Source organism: Osmerus eperlanus, chromosome 7 (genome assembly GCF_963692335.1).
Source record: "Osmerus eperlanus chromosome 7, fOsmEpe2.1, whole genome shotgun sequence".
NCBI lineage: Eukaryota > Metazoa > Chordata > Actinopteri > Osmeriformes > Osmeridae > Osmerus > Osmerus eperlanus.
In genome coordinates, this window is record NC_085024.1 from 20,998,804 (window position 1) to 21,014,372 (window position 15,569).

The window sequence follows — 15,569 nt, forward strand, 5'->3', positions numbered from 1 at the left end:
TTTAGTATCCAATTAAACAAAAGCACTATAAATGTAAACACTGATGGAGAGACGTCTAGATAAAGCCTGCACTTTTTAAGGAAAGGTTTCCAGTATTTAAGAGTCACAAGTAGTTGCCAATATATCGAGTAAGCTGTGTCAATGAGAAATAGTATCTTGTTATTACCAATATTACTGTTAAGACACAATGCAATTAAATAATTTCATATGAAAATAGCTTGGGTCACTGGTCTATTTGTTTTCTTTTTTTCCCAAAAAAATTTGAACAGTAAAATTCAGAGTCCAAAAATCCAAAGAAAAAAAATTCAAGCTTTAGAAATTCAAATAGAACCAAATTCAGGCTGCTCAAATTGAAATGGTGAAATTCAGCTAAAAAAAATTCAATCCAATCAGAAATCAGGATATATGGTAAAACTACAACCATTGGCTGATAATAAATAAGAACCTGGCTGCATATGTGCGCTAGTTTTGATGGATACAATTCACTGACTTGAAGTCTTTCCCTGCAAACAATTGTAAAATAGTATCCATCTCTCAAGTGTCACATATGAACGCCCGATTTACTGAAGTATGTCTTCCGTTCATTGGAGAACGAAAAGGTCACGAGTGCAACAACTTCCTGTGTCACAGGGTGCCTGGGAGACGGAGAGCAAGGAGCGGGCATACCAAATCTATCGTTGACGTTATCAAATTTTTTACTGTAAACGTAGCTTTTGGGTATCTCAAGACACCAACGGCTTGCAGTGGATCACTGTAGTGACCTTTGGATCCATATTTAGCTCACCTATTTTCTTATGTTTCATTCGACTTAGCTACCCAGTTAACGTCCACGACTCCTGCAAGAGCAGGCCCGTTCTCCAGGACGTTGCTTTATCTGGTTAGCAAGCTAGCACACCCGAACACGTTTTCTTCCTGTTTTTGTCCGATTACTTCGTGTTTTGAGACCATATTGCTGTACCTAACGCTGAGTTTTGTGGTTTTTATAAGGAGTAGCACATTTATTCTGTTTCAATTTAGTTAAATGAATACTTTGCTAGCTAGCTACCTTTTTAGCTAAATTAGTGTGCCGCTCGCCGTATTTTTGCTAGCTTGCTAGCTCGATAACGCGCTATCTTCCCGTCCAGTGAACGCAGATAAGAGGCTTGCATTCGCGGATTTGCAAGTGAGCTAACACATTAGCTACGAAAATGTCGGATTTTGACGAATTCGAGAGACAGCTGTCTGAAAACAAACAAGGTAATGTATTTTTTCATGCTCTAGCTTGGTAGTTATGTCAAAATGTAGCTATAGGGTGTAAAGCGATTGTCACGAAACTGCTAGCCTATGGATCGCTAGCTACTGGCAAGCTAACGGGCCAGATTATTTTGACTAGGCTGCAGCGGTTGTATCTACTAGCAAACCAGCTAGCTAGTTATGCACGTTAATGTAAATCTGTTAAACTGCTAGTTGGCAACTACACCGACCTAAAAACTCATTTCTTGGAAAGATTACTGTATGGGGATTTAGTGACCAGAGTAGCTGTAGTTATGAGATTACGCTTTTGATGGCTAACGTTTGTCGTATTTAATTGTTTGCTCCTTCCTTTTTAAAAACTAGAAACATTTGACCCTTTCATAGAATCATCTCATCCACACACCGGTTTTTTACTTCCTGCAGCGGAGAGAGACAAGGAAAACCGTCACCACCGCCGATCCCCCTCACGCAGCCGCAGCAGGGAGCGAAAGAGGCGAAGCAGGGACAGGGACAGACGTAGCCGAGATCGCCGTGGGGACAGCAAAGAGAGACGGCAGAGACGCAGGTTTGGAAATGTCCTCACTTACTTACCGTAGTCTTCATGCAGCGTTAGAGGCTATAGCGGAATATGCAGTCTTGTGTTCCAGCTTAACTCATAGCGGTCAGTCGCCACAACTGGCCTCCTTAACCTAAAAGACCGTCATTATACTAAATTACTTTATTGGTTTTTCTTTTTTTTGTATATGTTTTATTGTCTTTTGTCATTTGATTTTACGATGTAATTGTTTGATGTCCAGACTGGAGCGCAATACAAAGGTGTCATTGGAGCACTCTCTTCAGTGGAATAGGGTTAGATCTGACTGAATCGTTTCAACACACCAGGCATGAGTGTCTAACATTTTTGTGCTTTCTTCCCAAGATCTGTAAAGATTTTAGTGGTTGTAACAGGTCTGCTTCAGGTGGGCGGGGTGGGGTGGGGGGTGGGGGGTGGAGTTCCTAGTGTTTACCTTGTGTTTTCAGATTTTTAATCTTTAACTACTGGAGAGAGGGGTCTATATCTGGAGGGGCCCAGTAGAGCAGGAATAGGTTGAATTCTATGGAGTCTTTGGAGTACATCTGTTTTTGAGCTATATTGTTTGGTTGGAGTGAAATGTGAACCCCTTCCAATGTCATTTCAGCTCCCCCGCTCTCAACCAACCCCAAGAGATTGCTGTAAGGTAATACAGCAAACTAACAGAGCCTGTTTCTACATCATCACAACACTCCAGTTACTCTAGTGATCTTGCTATGATTCTGTGTACGCTGCACACACACACACACACACCAGGCTGCGGGGGGTGTTCTCCGACCCAGGGTTCTTAACGCTTGAAGATCAAATAGGGTGCTCACACTATATATCCCCTCAACATCAACAAAAACCGGGAGACAAGCTGGGAAGGTTCACAACGCAGGGTACCTCACGCCTTCACCCACTAGGGAGATGGAACACAGCCAGCCCCTCTGAGGTCCAGCTAGTGACCTCACCACCCAGGCAGCCAGCCCCTCTGAGGTCCAGCTAGTGACCTCACCACCCAGGCAGCCAGCCCCTCTGAGGTCCAGCTAGTGACCTCACCACCCAGGCAGCCAGCCCCTCTGAGGTCCAGCTAGTGACCTCACCACCCAGGCAGCCAGCCCCTCTGAGGTCCAGCTAGTGACCTCACCACCCAGGCAGCCAGCCCCTCTGAGGTCCAGCTAGTGACCTCACCACCCAGGCAGCCAGCCCCTCTGAGGTCCAGCTAGTGACCTCACCACCCAGGCAGCCAGCCCCTCTGAGGTCCAGCTAGTGACCTCACCCCTCAGGGACTCACCATCATGCTTCCTGTTTGGCTCAGCTCTTCATCTAACTCTCTTCGCATCCTTCACTGGCTTCACTGGGTTCTCTCTCTCTCTCCCCTCTGTGTTCCCCCGTGCAGCCGCTCTCCGCACCGCGAGAAGAAGAAGAACAAGGTGAAGAAGTACTGGGATGTCCCTCCGCCCGGGTTCGAACACATCACCCCCATGCAGTACAAAGCCATGCAGGGTAAGAGAGCGTGATGTCGTCATGAACATACCACAGCAACCTGGCGATGCAACAACCTGATCTGACGTGCAAGATGGTGTCTAGAAAGATGTGAATGACCCCCTCTCCTCCCCCCTCCTCTTGAAACATCCAGCTGCGGGCCAGATCCCAGCCACGGCCCTCCTACCCACCATGACCCCCGACGGCCTGGCCGTAACCCCCACCCCCGTGCCCGTGGTGGGCAGCCAGATGACCCGGCAGGCCCGCAGGCTGTACGTGGGCAACATCCCCTTTGGCATCACAGAGGTGAGACCCTTAACGGGGAGACAGGGGGCTGAGAGATGGAGAGACAGGGGGCTGAGAGATGGAGAGACAGGGGGCTGAGAGATGGAGAGACAGGGGGCTGAGAGATGGAGAGACAGGGGGCTGAGAGATGGAGAGACAGGGGGCTGAGAGATGGAGAGACAGGGGGCTGAGAGATGGAGAGACAGGGGGCTGAGAGATGGAGAGACAGGGGGCTGAGAGATGGAGAGACAGGGGGCTGAGAGATGGAGAGACAGGGGGCTGAGAGATGGAGAGACAGGGGGCTGAGAGATGGAGAGACAGCGGGCTGAGAGATGGAGAGACAGGGGGCTGAGAGATGGAGAGACAGGGGGCTGAGAGATGGAGAGACAGGGGGCTGAGAGATGGAGAGACAGGGGGCTGAGAGATGGAGAGACAGGGGGCTGAGAGATGGGGAGACAGGGGGCTGAGAGATGGAGAGACAGGGGGCTGAGAGATGGAGAGACAGGGGGCTGAGAGATGGAGAGACAGGGGGCTGAGAGATGGAGAGACGGGGGGCTGAGAGATGGAGAGACGGGGGGCTGAGAGATGGAGAGACGGGGGGCTGAGAGATGGGGAGACGGGGGGCTGAGAGATGGAGAGACGGGGGGCTGAGAGATGGAGAGACAGGGGGCTGAGAGATGGAGAGACAGGGGGCTGAGAGATGGAGAGACAGGGGGCTGAGAGATGGAGAGACAGGGGGCTGAGAGATGGAGAGACGGGGGGCTGAGAGATGGAGGGAGAGATGGGGACACCTGGAGGGCCACCTACCGAAAGAAAACTTTTCCTGATCAACCTGTAGTCCTCTGTATGTAGAATGTACGCAAGGCCAATGTGTCTTGTGTGTTCTCTGTGCTAGTATGTTGATGTTCTTGTATGTATTTTCTGGCATGAGACATCATTGTTTGGCTTTGCTGTCTCTTTGTAACTCTCGTTTGTTTTTTGCTCTCTGCCTCTCTCTGTGACTATCGTGTGTAGGAGTCCATGATGGATTTCTTCAACGCTCAGATGCGTCTGGGCGGACTCACTCAGGCCCCTGGAAACCCAGTCCTCGCCGTGCAGATCAACCAGGACAAGAACTTTGCCTTCCTGGAGGTCCGTCTCACAGCAGCTGTCACATGACCTGCCAGAAGCTGTCACATGACCCGCCATGGAGCCTCAGAAGAACCATCTGTTCAACTCTCTTTTCCTGTCTTGTCCTGTGCAGTTCCGCTCTGTGGATGAGACGACCCAGGCCATGGCGTTCGACGGCATCATCTTCCAGGGCCAGAGTCTGAAGATTCGCCGTCCCCACGACTACCAGCCCCTGCCCGGCATGAGCGAGAACCCCAGTGTCTATGTTCCGGGTACGCCCGGTACAGACCAGCAGGGTCACCCTGACCTCACACAAGCCGAGCCCAAACCACAGTCACTAGTAGTGAAATGCACACATCCATCCATAGAATGCCCCTTGACTAACTTCAACCTGTGTGTGTGTGTGCCCTGCAGGCGTGGTGTCTACGGTGGTGCCTGACTCTGCTCACAAGCTCTTCATCGGAGGCCTGCCCAACTACCTGAACGACGATCAGGTCAGTGTCATCACCCTGCACCCCCTCCCCTGCCAGACCACCTGACCCAGACCACCTGACCCAGACCACCTGGCCCAGCCCCCCTGCCAGCCCCCCTGCCAGACCACCTGGCCCAGCCCCCCTGCCAGACCACCTGGCCCAGACCACCTGGCCCAGTCCCCCTGCCTGACCACCTGACCCAGACCACCTGGCCCAGCCCCCCTGCCAGACCACCTGGCCCAGTCCCCCTGCCTGACCACCTGACCCAGACCACCTGGCCCAGCCCCCCTGCCAGACCACCTGGCCCAGTCCCCCTGCCTGACCACCTGACCCAGACCACCTGGCCCAGCCCCCCTGCCAGACCACCTGGCCCAGTCCCCCTGCCTGACCACCTGACCCAGACCACCTGGCCCAGCCCCCCTGCCTGACCACCTGACCCAGACCACCTGGCCCAGCCCCCCTGCCAGACCACCTGGCCCAGCCCCCCTGCCAGACCACCTGGCCCAGACCACCTGGCCCAGTCCCCCTCCCCTGCAGTGCGGTCCAGAAAACACTGCTTCATTCCAGTGACCTGGTTCCGGTGACCTAGAAAGTTCTCTTCCCACCCCCACCCCCCAGGTGAAGGAGCTGCTGACATCCTTTGGGCCGCTGAAGGCCTTCAACCTTGTGAAGGACAGCGCCACCGGCCTCTCCAAGGGTTACGCCTTCTGCGAATACGTGGATGTCAACCTCAATGACCAGGTAACCGTGGCAGCGCCCCGCGCACATCTACTTTCGGCAATGGTGGGTTCACGTCTAACTCCCACGGTTAGATAGTGGCGGCTGGATGGTGAAGTGTTTGTCGTGTTGTGTCAGGTTTCTGAGTGGTTAGGGAATCGGGCTAGTAATCTGAAGGTTGCTGGTTCGATTCCTGGCCGTGCATAATGACGTTGTGTCCTTGGGCAAGGCACTTCACCCTACTTGCCTCGGGGGAATGTCCCTGTACTTACTGTAAGTCGCTCTGGATAAGAGTGTCTGCTAAATGACTAAATGTAAAATGTGTCCAGGCCATCGCAGGACTGAACGGCATGCAGCTGGGAGACAAGAAGCTGCTGGTGCAGAGAGCCAGCGTGGGATCCAAGAACGCCACCCTGGTGAGGGAGGAGCTAGGAGCCGAGAGGGAGGAGCTAGGAGACGTCAGATTCAAATGTTGTCGTTGCGTGTCGTTTGTTGTGAAATATATCGTCTAACCGATTGCTTTTTTCTTCTCATCTTCCTCGCTGCCCTCCCGCCATCCTCTCTATCTACACGAACAATAGGAGGTTATTATGAACCTTATTTCTATTTTTTCTATTTTTACAAGCCTACTTTAAGCTCTCGCTGCTATGTGAGGGCTTCATGTGCATATTCAGACACCGCAAATTAAATGGATTTAATTTCCTCTCTTGTATCCTATCTCTTGCACCCTCTTTTGCCTCTGTCCTCTCTCTCTCTCCTCTCTGTGTGTGTCTCTCTCTCTCTGTACAGACGAGTATAAACCAGACTCCAGTGACGCTGCAGGTGCCAGGCCTGATGAACAGCTCTGTCAACCAGATGGGCGGCCTGCCCACGGAGGTGCTGTGCCTGATGAACATGGTGGCTCCTGAGGAGCTGCTGGACGACGAGGAGTACGAGGAGATCGTGGAGGACGTGAGGGACGAGTGCAGCAAGTACGGCCAGGTCAAGAGCATCGAGATCCCCAGACCTGTGGACGGGCTGGAGGTCCCTGGGACTGGCAAGGTGCGTGTGTGTGTGTGTGCAGGAACGTCACTCATGCTTTGCAAGGTTCCTGGATCTTCCCTCTCTTCGTCATTTCATCCGTCTGCCTCTTTCTCCGTCCTCCTGCGCAGATCTTTGTGGAGTTCATGTCGGTGTTTGACTCCCAGAAGGCCATGCAGGGGCTTACAGGAAGGAAGTTTGCCAACCGGGTGGTGGTGACCAAATACTGCGACCCCGACGCCTACCATCGCCGAGACTTCTGGTAGAGGAGGCTGGAAGAGAAGAGGGGGGGATGAGGGGCAGAAAGGAGGGAGGAATGGATGTCCCAGGTTTTAGTTGACTTCCAGCCTGTGTCTTTAGGCACTCGTGCAGGGATGAACTCCCAAGGCTTTTGGTGTCAAAGCTTCCCAGCTTTTCCGCAGGCACCTTTTTAAGCTGTATTTGTTCCATACCTGCAGGAAATGTCTAAAGGTGAAGGCTCCGGGGCAGTTAGGAGCTGTGGAGACGAGTGCAGGGGGAGGGTTTCTATTCAACTAAACGGGAGGGGCTTGGGGGGGGGGGGGTTTACTGGGGTCGGAAGATTTTTGAGAATTGTGTGTAGAAATGGGTAAGGGAGGGGCTTAAACGATTTTTATACTTTGTGAGAAAGGGATGTCATTATTGGGGGGGAGGGGGTGCCACACACTGAGGTTTGTATTTAAGTGAAGAGGGGTAGCCTGTTTCAGTACTTCAGAGGGCAGGAGGGCGTGCGGAGGCTGGAGAGGCAGGGTGGCTACGTGGTTTTGGGAGGAGTTGCGGGCATTGAGGATTGACAGTTGGAAGTTCCACCCACTGATGCAGAAACATCATGAGGGATTGGGGGGTGATTGATAAGTGGGCCCTTATTTCATCAACAATTTTTCAGGTTTGAATTAGTTTTGTTTCTTCATCTGGCTACACTCATCCTTCCATACGTGTGTGTGTGTGTGTGTGTGGCTGTCATTAGGGGAAGCTTTAACCGTGTTTATGTAGGACTGTAAAGATCTGAATGTCAATGTTCATCTGTTCAATACTGTAATTGACTAGCTACGCTGATCTGACTTGCGACATCTTAGATGCAGTTTCTGAGGGTGAATTTGGAAGTACGGTGCGTTTGAACAGTGCCCACATGTTGTGGTGTTTTTGTTTGATATTTGGTTTAAAAAAAACAAAAAAAAGAAGCCAAAAAAAAGTTTCCTTCACCATCTTGTCAATTTCACCATCTCCATTATTAGCAGGTGATCTTTCCTCTTCACTGTCACCCCGCAGAGGAGCTAGAGAGAATCACATGTTAATGAACTGGGAAAGTATGTTTTTTTATTTTATTAGCTCTTGATTTTTAAGAAGCATAAATCAAATAGGTAGTGAGGAAGGATCTGTCTAGCCCTGACTAAAAGCCTTAATGTTACGTTTTCATGTCATGGTCTGATAAGGTAGAAAATAGGTCACCCCTCGATCTGTCTTTGAATATGTCTATACATGTCAGCATTTCATGGCTTAGAATTGTTTAATTTGGCAAATACCTAAGTAACTAATGCATCGCTTTGTAAGATTCTTTTTTTTTTGCGTCCTATTTCAAACTGATCTTTGTGGGATGGAAGCAAGAAATTTCTTGGACCTGGTTGTTTTTGTGTGCTACATCTCACTCTCACCAGACAAAATAAACATAAATATGAATACCAATGGCTCATGTTTATAACTTGCCTATTGAAGGTAGTTTAAGGACTCTTCATGGCATGTTATCACTGAAAGGATAAAAGTTCATTTTACTCAGCCCATGTGGAAGTTGTACAGTCACGTTTGCTTAGACATATCTGAAGGATGTCAGTGGTGATTCTCTGGAAGTAGCAGGTCCTTCAGGATAGTGTATAGAGTCTCTGTATGTACAGTCAGTAGATGCCAACTCTCATATCTCCTTTAAATGTATTCCTATCTAGAAACATCCATTCTACTATTTACATTTTTAAGGTGTCAGACGCTTGTTCTTCTGTTTGCTAGACTGAAAAAGAGACCTGGGTGTCGCCAGTAAAAACATGTAAATCCATCGTTTAGCTCTGAAAAATAGCATTTTAAATGTTTAATTTCAGGTTTTCCTCGAACATGTTATTTCTCAAGTGAATTAATGGAATAAAAAAAGGCCTAATACAACGTTGCGTTTGGCATGTGTGGGTTTGTATTTCCCTTCTTGGATAAATCTGGATCTACACTACAATTGGTATCGGTGAATCCACATTTCGTACAACACTGTCAGTTTCTCCAATGATGTCCTTCCTCCCTCAGAATTCCGTACAGTGATGTCATCGTCAACCGGTCCACGGCGTTGCGTGGAGACGTGTAGTTCTAATCCATCTCCAACAGGTGCCGCTATTCCCTAAAGACTTCCACAGTCGGGTACTCGCCGCGGTCTAGCTCTGATGCTAGCGGTGCTGCTAGCAGAGCTGACGCGCGTGCCTACACGGCCAGCAGGTGTCCGTCATGGAGAGTAAGTTGCTTAAACACTACGAGCCCAACCGCCTATGCAGCCCTTTCACCGCCATCCCTCAACCACAAGGAAATTCATCATTGAGATGCACCAGGATGCACATAAATCTCTGTCGTAGGACAAGGCCCTGTTTGAGCTCTATGCCTTAGATGTCTTTCCGCATCACTGCCCCCCCTCCACACACCCCCAGGGGTGACGCAACACCCCCTAGACAGGAGTGCAGATCTAAAACCAGCTCCCCCATTGTCCAATCATAGCCTCTGAAGGCATGGTGATCGCCAATAAGGGAAGAATGGGGGAAGCCTGGAGAGAGAGGCCAGAACAGCAGCTGTGCCCAGACAGACCCTGCGGTGCTGCAGTGAGCACAGCCGGCTGTGGCGCCCCCTGGTGGTCGACTGGAGAACAGTGTAGCTACTGCTGCTGACTGGCGCTGGTCATTGTCATTCTGAGCAACACCTTCACATTGATCTTCATTCACAGCAGATGGAACACTGCAGCAGATGTTTGCATGTGTGTGTGTGTGTGCTTCTGTGTGGTGTTTGCATGTGTGTGCGTGTGTGCTTCTGTGTGGTGTTTGCATGTGTGTGTGTGCTTTTGTGTGGTGTTTGCATGTGTGTGTGTGTGTGCTTCTGTGTGGTGTTTGCATGTGTGTGCGTGTGTGCTTCTGTGTGGTGTTTGCATGTGTGTGTCTGCTTTTGTGTGGTGTTTGCATGTGTGTGTGTGTGCTTCTGTGTGGTGTTTGCATGTGTGTGCGTGTGTGCTTCTGTGTGGTGTTTGCATGTGTGTGTGTGCCTTGCGGCGTGTGTGCATGCTTGTGCGTGTGTGCGTGCACGCATGTACATGTGCACGTACTTGTCTCAGGCGTTGTGTCAACGTGCATCCCCAGGGCTGACAGGAACAGCAGAGATGAGGAGAGGGAGAGAGAGAGAGAGAGAGAGAGAGAGGGAGGGGAGAGATAGAGAGAAAGAGAGAGGGGGAGAGAGAGAGAGAGGGGGGGGGGGAGAGAGGGGGGGAGAGAGAGGTATGGTTCACATCAGCATATTCTGTATTATTGATGATCTGAAATGTTCAGTGGAGAACCTCTCCTTCTATTAAACCAATACACGTGCACACACACACGTGCACACACACACGTGCACACACACACGTGCACACACACGTGCACACACACAGTTTATGTGAAAGAAATAGATGTGCTCACACACACCTACCACTTCAGACGTGTGGGTGAGTGTTTCCTACACCGGGCTGCTTGGTGCGTTCCTCTGTCCTCCCCGGCCACCTCGTTCCCCTCGGCGACGCTCTCCTCCTCTCCTCCTCTCCTCCTCTCCTCCTCTCCTCCTCTCCACCTCTCCTCCTCTCCTCCTCTCCTCCTCTCCTCCTCTCCACCTCTCCTCCACCTCTCCTCCTCTCCTCCTCTCCACCTCTCCACCTCTCCTCCTCTCCTCCTCTCCTCCTCTCCTCCTCTCCACCTCTCCTCCTCTCCTCCTCTCCACCTCTCCTCCTCTCCACCTCTCCACCTCTCCTCCTCTCCACCTCTCCTCCTCTCCTCCTCTCCACCTCTCCTCCTCTCCACCTCTCCACCTCTCCACCTCTCCACCTCTCCACCTCTCCTCCTCTCCTCCTCTCCACCTCTCCTCCTCTCCTCCTCTCCTCCTCTCCACCTCTCCACCTCTTCTCTCCTCCTCTCGTCCTCTCCACCTCTCCACCTCTCCTCCTCTCCTCCTCTCCTCTCCACCTCTCCTCCTCTCCTCCTCTCCACCTCTCCTCTCCTCCTCTCTTCCTCTCCACCTCTCCACCTCTCCTCCTCTCCTCCTCTCCACCTCTCCTCCTCTCCTCCTCTCCACCTCTCCACCTCTCCTCCTCTTCTCCTCTCCACCTCTCCACCTCTCCTCCTCTCCTCCTCTCCTCCTCTCCACCTCTCCTCCTCTCCTCCTCTCCTCTCTTCCTCTCCACCTCTCCTCCTCTCCACCTCTCCTCCTCTCCTCCTCTCCTCCTCTCTTCCTCTCCACCTCTCCTTCTCTCCACCTCTCCTCCTCTCCTCCTCTCCTCCTCTCCACCTCTCCTCCTCTCCTCCTCTCCTCCTCTCTTCCTCTCCACCTCTCCTTCTCTCCACCTCTCCTCCTCTCCTCCTCTCCACCTCTCCTCCTCTCCTCCTCTCTTCCTCTCCTCCTCTCCACCTCTCCTCCTCTCCTCCTCTCTTCCTCTCCTCCTCTCCTCCTCTCTTCCTCTCTTCCTCTCCTTCTCTCCTCCTCTCCTCCTCTCCTCTCTCACTAGTTCTCCTGTGCCCTCTGTCCCCTGCTTCCTTCCTCCTCTCTCAGTATCGCCTTCCCTCCCTCTCATTTTCTCCCGCTCCCCACCCCCCACCTTCAGTGAGGCAACTGTTGTCGTTACCCCCCCCCTCCTCCCCTCCACTCCTACCCCCCTCCTCCCCCTACCCCCCCTCCTCCCCTCCACTCCTACCCCCCTCCTCCCCTCTGTGCCACGTGTGTAACCCACACGCTCTGCAGCCGCCCAGGCAAAGCTGGAGCCCCTCCACACCTCTCAGGTCTCAGCTGCAGCCTGTACCGGCCTCAGTGCCTCTCTCTCTCTCTCTCTCTCTCTCTCTCTCTCTCTCTCTCTCCTCTCTCTCTCTCTCTCTCTCTCTCTCTCTGTCTGTCTGTCTGTCTGTCTGTCTCCCTGTCTCTCTCTCTCTCTCTCTCTCTCTCTCTCTCTCTCTCTCTCTCTCTCTCTCTCTCTCTCTGTCTCTCTTTCTTTCTTTCTAAATTAGCGGAGTGTTGTGATTTGCTGTGAAATGCTGTGCTGGCCTGTCATATAAACAGTCCAGAGGCCCCTCCTTCACCCTCACTTAATGTCATTAACAGGTGGCTGTCTTAAAATAGACTCTCTCTCTCTCATTCTCCCTCACTCTCTGTTTTACACCAACACACACACGCGCGCGCAGGTCACACACACGGCCAGACAGACAGTCAACCCTAATGTTTTTATCTACGTAAGCAGGGACAGTTGGACCACCCAGAAACACTTTTAGCAATAAACCATAAAGATTTCAAACAGATAGCGTTGAGTGTGAACATATACCTGAACCTCACCACCACCACCAGCACACACACACACACACACACACTCACAAACAAATACACACACACCGAAGAAGGTAGCACACACACACTTAATCATCTGCAGGACCTACGCCCCCCTCACCCCCCCCCCCCCCCACTTACACTCTCTTTCCGTAACCCGTGCATACCTTCTACCCACCCCCTTAACATACACTCCTCTCTGTCTCTCTCTCTCTCTCTCTCTCTCTCTCTCTCTCTCTCTTCTCTCTCTCTCTCTCTCTCTCTCTCTCTCTCTCTCTCCCTAACTCTCTCTCTCACACACACACACACACACATTTTGTCTGTCTTGGTCTCTCACTCTCCCGCCCTCTCACCCCGCCAACTCGCCCGCCTCTCGCCCCCTCTGTGAAGTTCCAGGCGTCTCTCTCTTCTGAGAAAACAACAAACACCAAACAGGTCAGAATTCTTCTTCTCGTTTTTCTTGTTGCTGCGATGTGTTCCCTTCTGCTTTCGTCAGCCGCGTGCTCATGTCACGCTGGCTGGGGTTCTGGGGTTCTGGGTAGCGAAACGAGAGGGAAAGAGAACTCTGAATTTCTTAGACCACAGATGTTTTCCTCATAAAAACATGTCAGCAGTTAGACCTTCGGTACAGACACTGAATCCGCTCTACGCGAAGGCAAGCTGTTACAGGATCAGGATCAAACTGAACACTGCTGTGTTACTGAAGTAGACACATAGACTGAACAGATTTCAACATCACCAACGGTACTAAGATCACAGTGAATAGTTCTGCAGGAAAACCTACCATTTTACGCTACCTCAGTTTGGGAACAGCTTGCTTTTACTCACCCATTTGAACCATTTCAGAGTTGCAATTAATGTAATGTGATATTTATAGTACTAACAAACAATCATTCCTACTGGAGCTTTCAGCAGCTTGTTGCTTATAATGTTAGAAATCCAGTACAGTCGATATGGGAAAGTAGGACTGTACAAGTAGATGAGGGGTTATGTCTACTAACCTTTATCATGCCACACCATATATTTAACAAATCACATGAACTGTCACGTGTTGAGGAATAGGTTCACGTTTGACATGATGGTATCTCACTTTGGAAGAGAGATGCACATTTACATTTAGTCATTTACATTTAGTCATTTAGCAGACGCTCTTATCCAGAGCGACTTACAGTAAGTACAGGGACATTCCCCCGAGGCAAGTAAGGTGAAGTGCCTTGCCCAAGGACACAACGTCAATTGACACGGCCGGGAATCGAACTGGCAACCTTCAGATTACTAGCCCGACTCCCTCACCGCTCAGCCACCTGACTCTGAGATGCAGTAAGTGATCCTCATCAATAAGGCTGCCAGATCTGTCAAGCGGAGTTTTCAGTGCACCTTTATGAAAAGGACACCTAGAGTTCTGGGCTTGACCGAAGTTGTATTCAGATAAGTCTGTGGTTTCTTAACTCAGACTACATCTATAGGAGGAATATAGATAAATAAAGTCACATCGCCGTTATGTTGAATGTTTGTTTTTTTGTGTGACTGGTCACCCAGTAAACCTCTTGGATTAGTGACCCAGTACATTCAGGGTAGTAGCAGGTCATAGTAACATGAACCCATACTGGAAGATGTTGTTAGCATGAGACCCTGCCCAAAGGAACTGAACCAACTGCAGTTCCTGACTTGAAACATTCTACCAACTCCCCCGCCGGCCTCCAGGGGCTGACTTGGTGTATGTGCGTGTGTGTGTGTGTGTGTGCGCGTGTTAATTACTCCAGTCTTGCTGTGTGTCAGTGGGTCCACAGTTGAATTATCACCTCTTGACACACACACACACACATGTCACAAGCACACACACATTACCTGTGCCTACAAGCCCACAGGCGACTGCAGGCACATAAACACACATAAACACACACAAAGCAGAGGGTCAGAAGAGTGAAGGTATCTGTCAGGACATGCGATGCAGGACCGGGTATTTGTGGCAGTCCATTATCCCCTCAGATCTAATGGGATCTGCATTGTGTGACCACAGCTATCTGTTGGAGCTCAACTGTGACAGGGATTTGAGCAGGTTTTTATAGACCTGCCAGTTCACATCGACCTCCAGGGGGCACAATGCTGTTTAGTGGGAAACAGCTCTGTTTTCCTCAGCACCTGAACTGGATTCTCACATTTCAAACACGTTGCTGTTTTTGTTTGATGTCAGAACAGATTACTTTGTCCTTACTTTTTCTCTCTCCTTTTTCAGGGTGAAATTCCTGACCAGACTTTCATAGATCTTCTTCTTCAAACCCCCTCTTTCTACCACCTCTCCTCCCTTTTCTCTCTTTTCCACAAATTCATCTCAACCTCGTCGCCTCTCCGTCCTCCCGTCCTGCTTCCCTTCCTTTGTGTCTTTCCTGTTCCTCTAGTCTCACATTTCTACCTCATCGCTGCTCGACTTAGACCTTTCCCATCCTTCTCTTTCCTCGACCTCCTCCTTCCCCCTCCCTCCTAACCCCTCGCTGGTCACTTCCTAGCGTCTCGCCAATCGTGCTCTTTTCTCTCTCCCTCTCTCCCTCCCTTTCTCCCTCCCTCTCTCTCCCTCTCTCTCTCCCTCTCTCCCTCCCTCTCTCCATCCCTCTCTCTATCCCTCTCTCCATCCCTCTCTCCCTCCCTCTCTCTATCCCTCTCTCCATCCCTCTCTCCCTCCCTCTCTCCCTCCCTCTCTCCATCCCTCTCTCTATCCCTGTCTCCCTCCCTCTCTCCATCCCTCTCTCCCTCCTCTCTCCCTCCCTCTCTCCATCCCTCTCTCTCCACCCCTCACCCTGTCTCTGTGCTCGGCCGCCCTTGGCCAGCCTACCTGAGGTGTCACCATGTGGTCCAACTTCTTCGTGCAGCACGACGGGGGTGATGACGGTCGACCCGGGGTGGCGGGGGCCAGCGGGGGGAAGGGGGGCGTGAAGGGGGCCGCGCTCCGAGGCGGCACCCAAAGTTGAGCGACAGTGAGGAGGGCAAGATCAAGCTGGCGTTCTTCGTGGCCATCGTGGCGTCACCTTGACGGTTCTGGGCGTGGGGACTGAGTTCTGGGTGGAGCTGGCCCAGCCTAAGAACTTCAGCAGCAACCAGACCTGCCAGACCGC

General features: G+C 51.3%; 1 protein-coding gene across 7 annotated transcripts; it reads left to right on the plus strand.

The window, feature by feature from the left end:
- Positions 1-609: 609 nt before the first annotated feature.
- Positions 610-8,577, plus strand: u2af2a (U2 small nuclear RNA auxiliary factor 2a). 7 transcript variants are annotated; one of them, XM_062465818.1, is made up of 12 exons: positions 610-1,236; positions 1,618-1,798; positions 2,412-2,450; positions 3,186-3,292; positions 3,426-3,577; positions 4,571-4,687; positions 4,800-4,947; positions 5,081-5,160; positions 5,758-5,880; positions 6,186-6,273; positions 6,644-6,897; positions 7,008-8,577. In XM_062465818.1, exons 1-12 carry the CDS (start codon positions 1,188-1,190, stop codon positions 7,140-7,142), a joined length of 1,473 nt encoding a protein of 490 aa, XP_062321802.1. In that variant the 5' UTR covers positions 610-1,187; the 3' UTR covers positions 7,143-8,577. The 7 variants fall into 7 exon arrangements, with proteins under 7 accessions (XP_062321802.1, XP_062321805.1, XP_062321804.1 ...); XM_062465820.1 differs by having other exon boundaries at positions 611-1,236; positions 1,657-1,798; XM_062465819.1 differs by having other exon boundaries at positions 612-1,236; positions 4,800-4,938.
- The last annotated feature ends 6,992 nt before the right edge of the window (positions 8,578-15,569 follow it).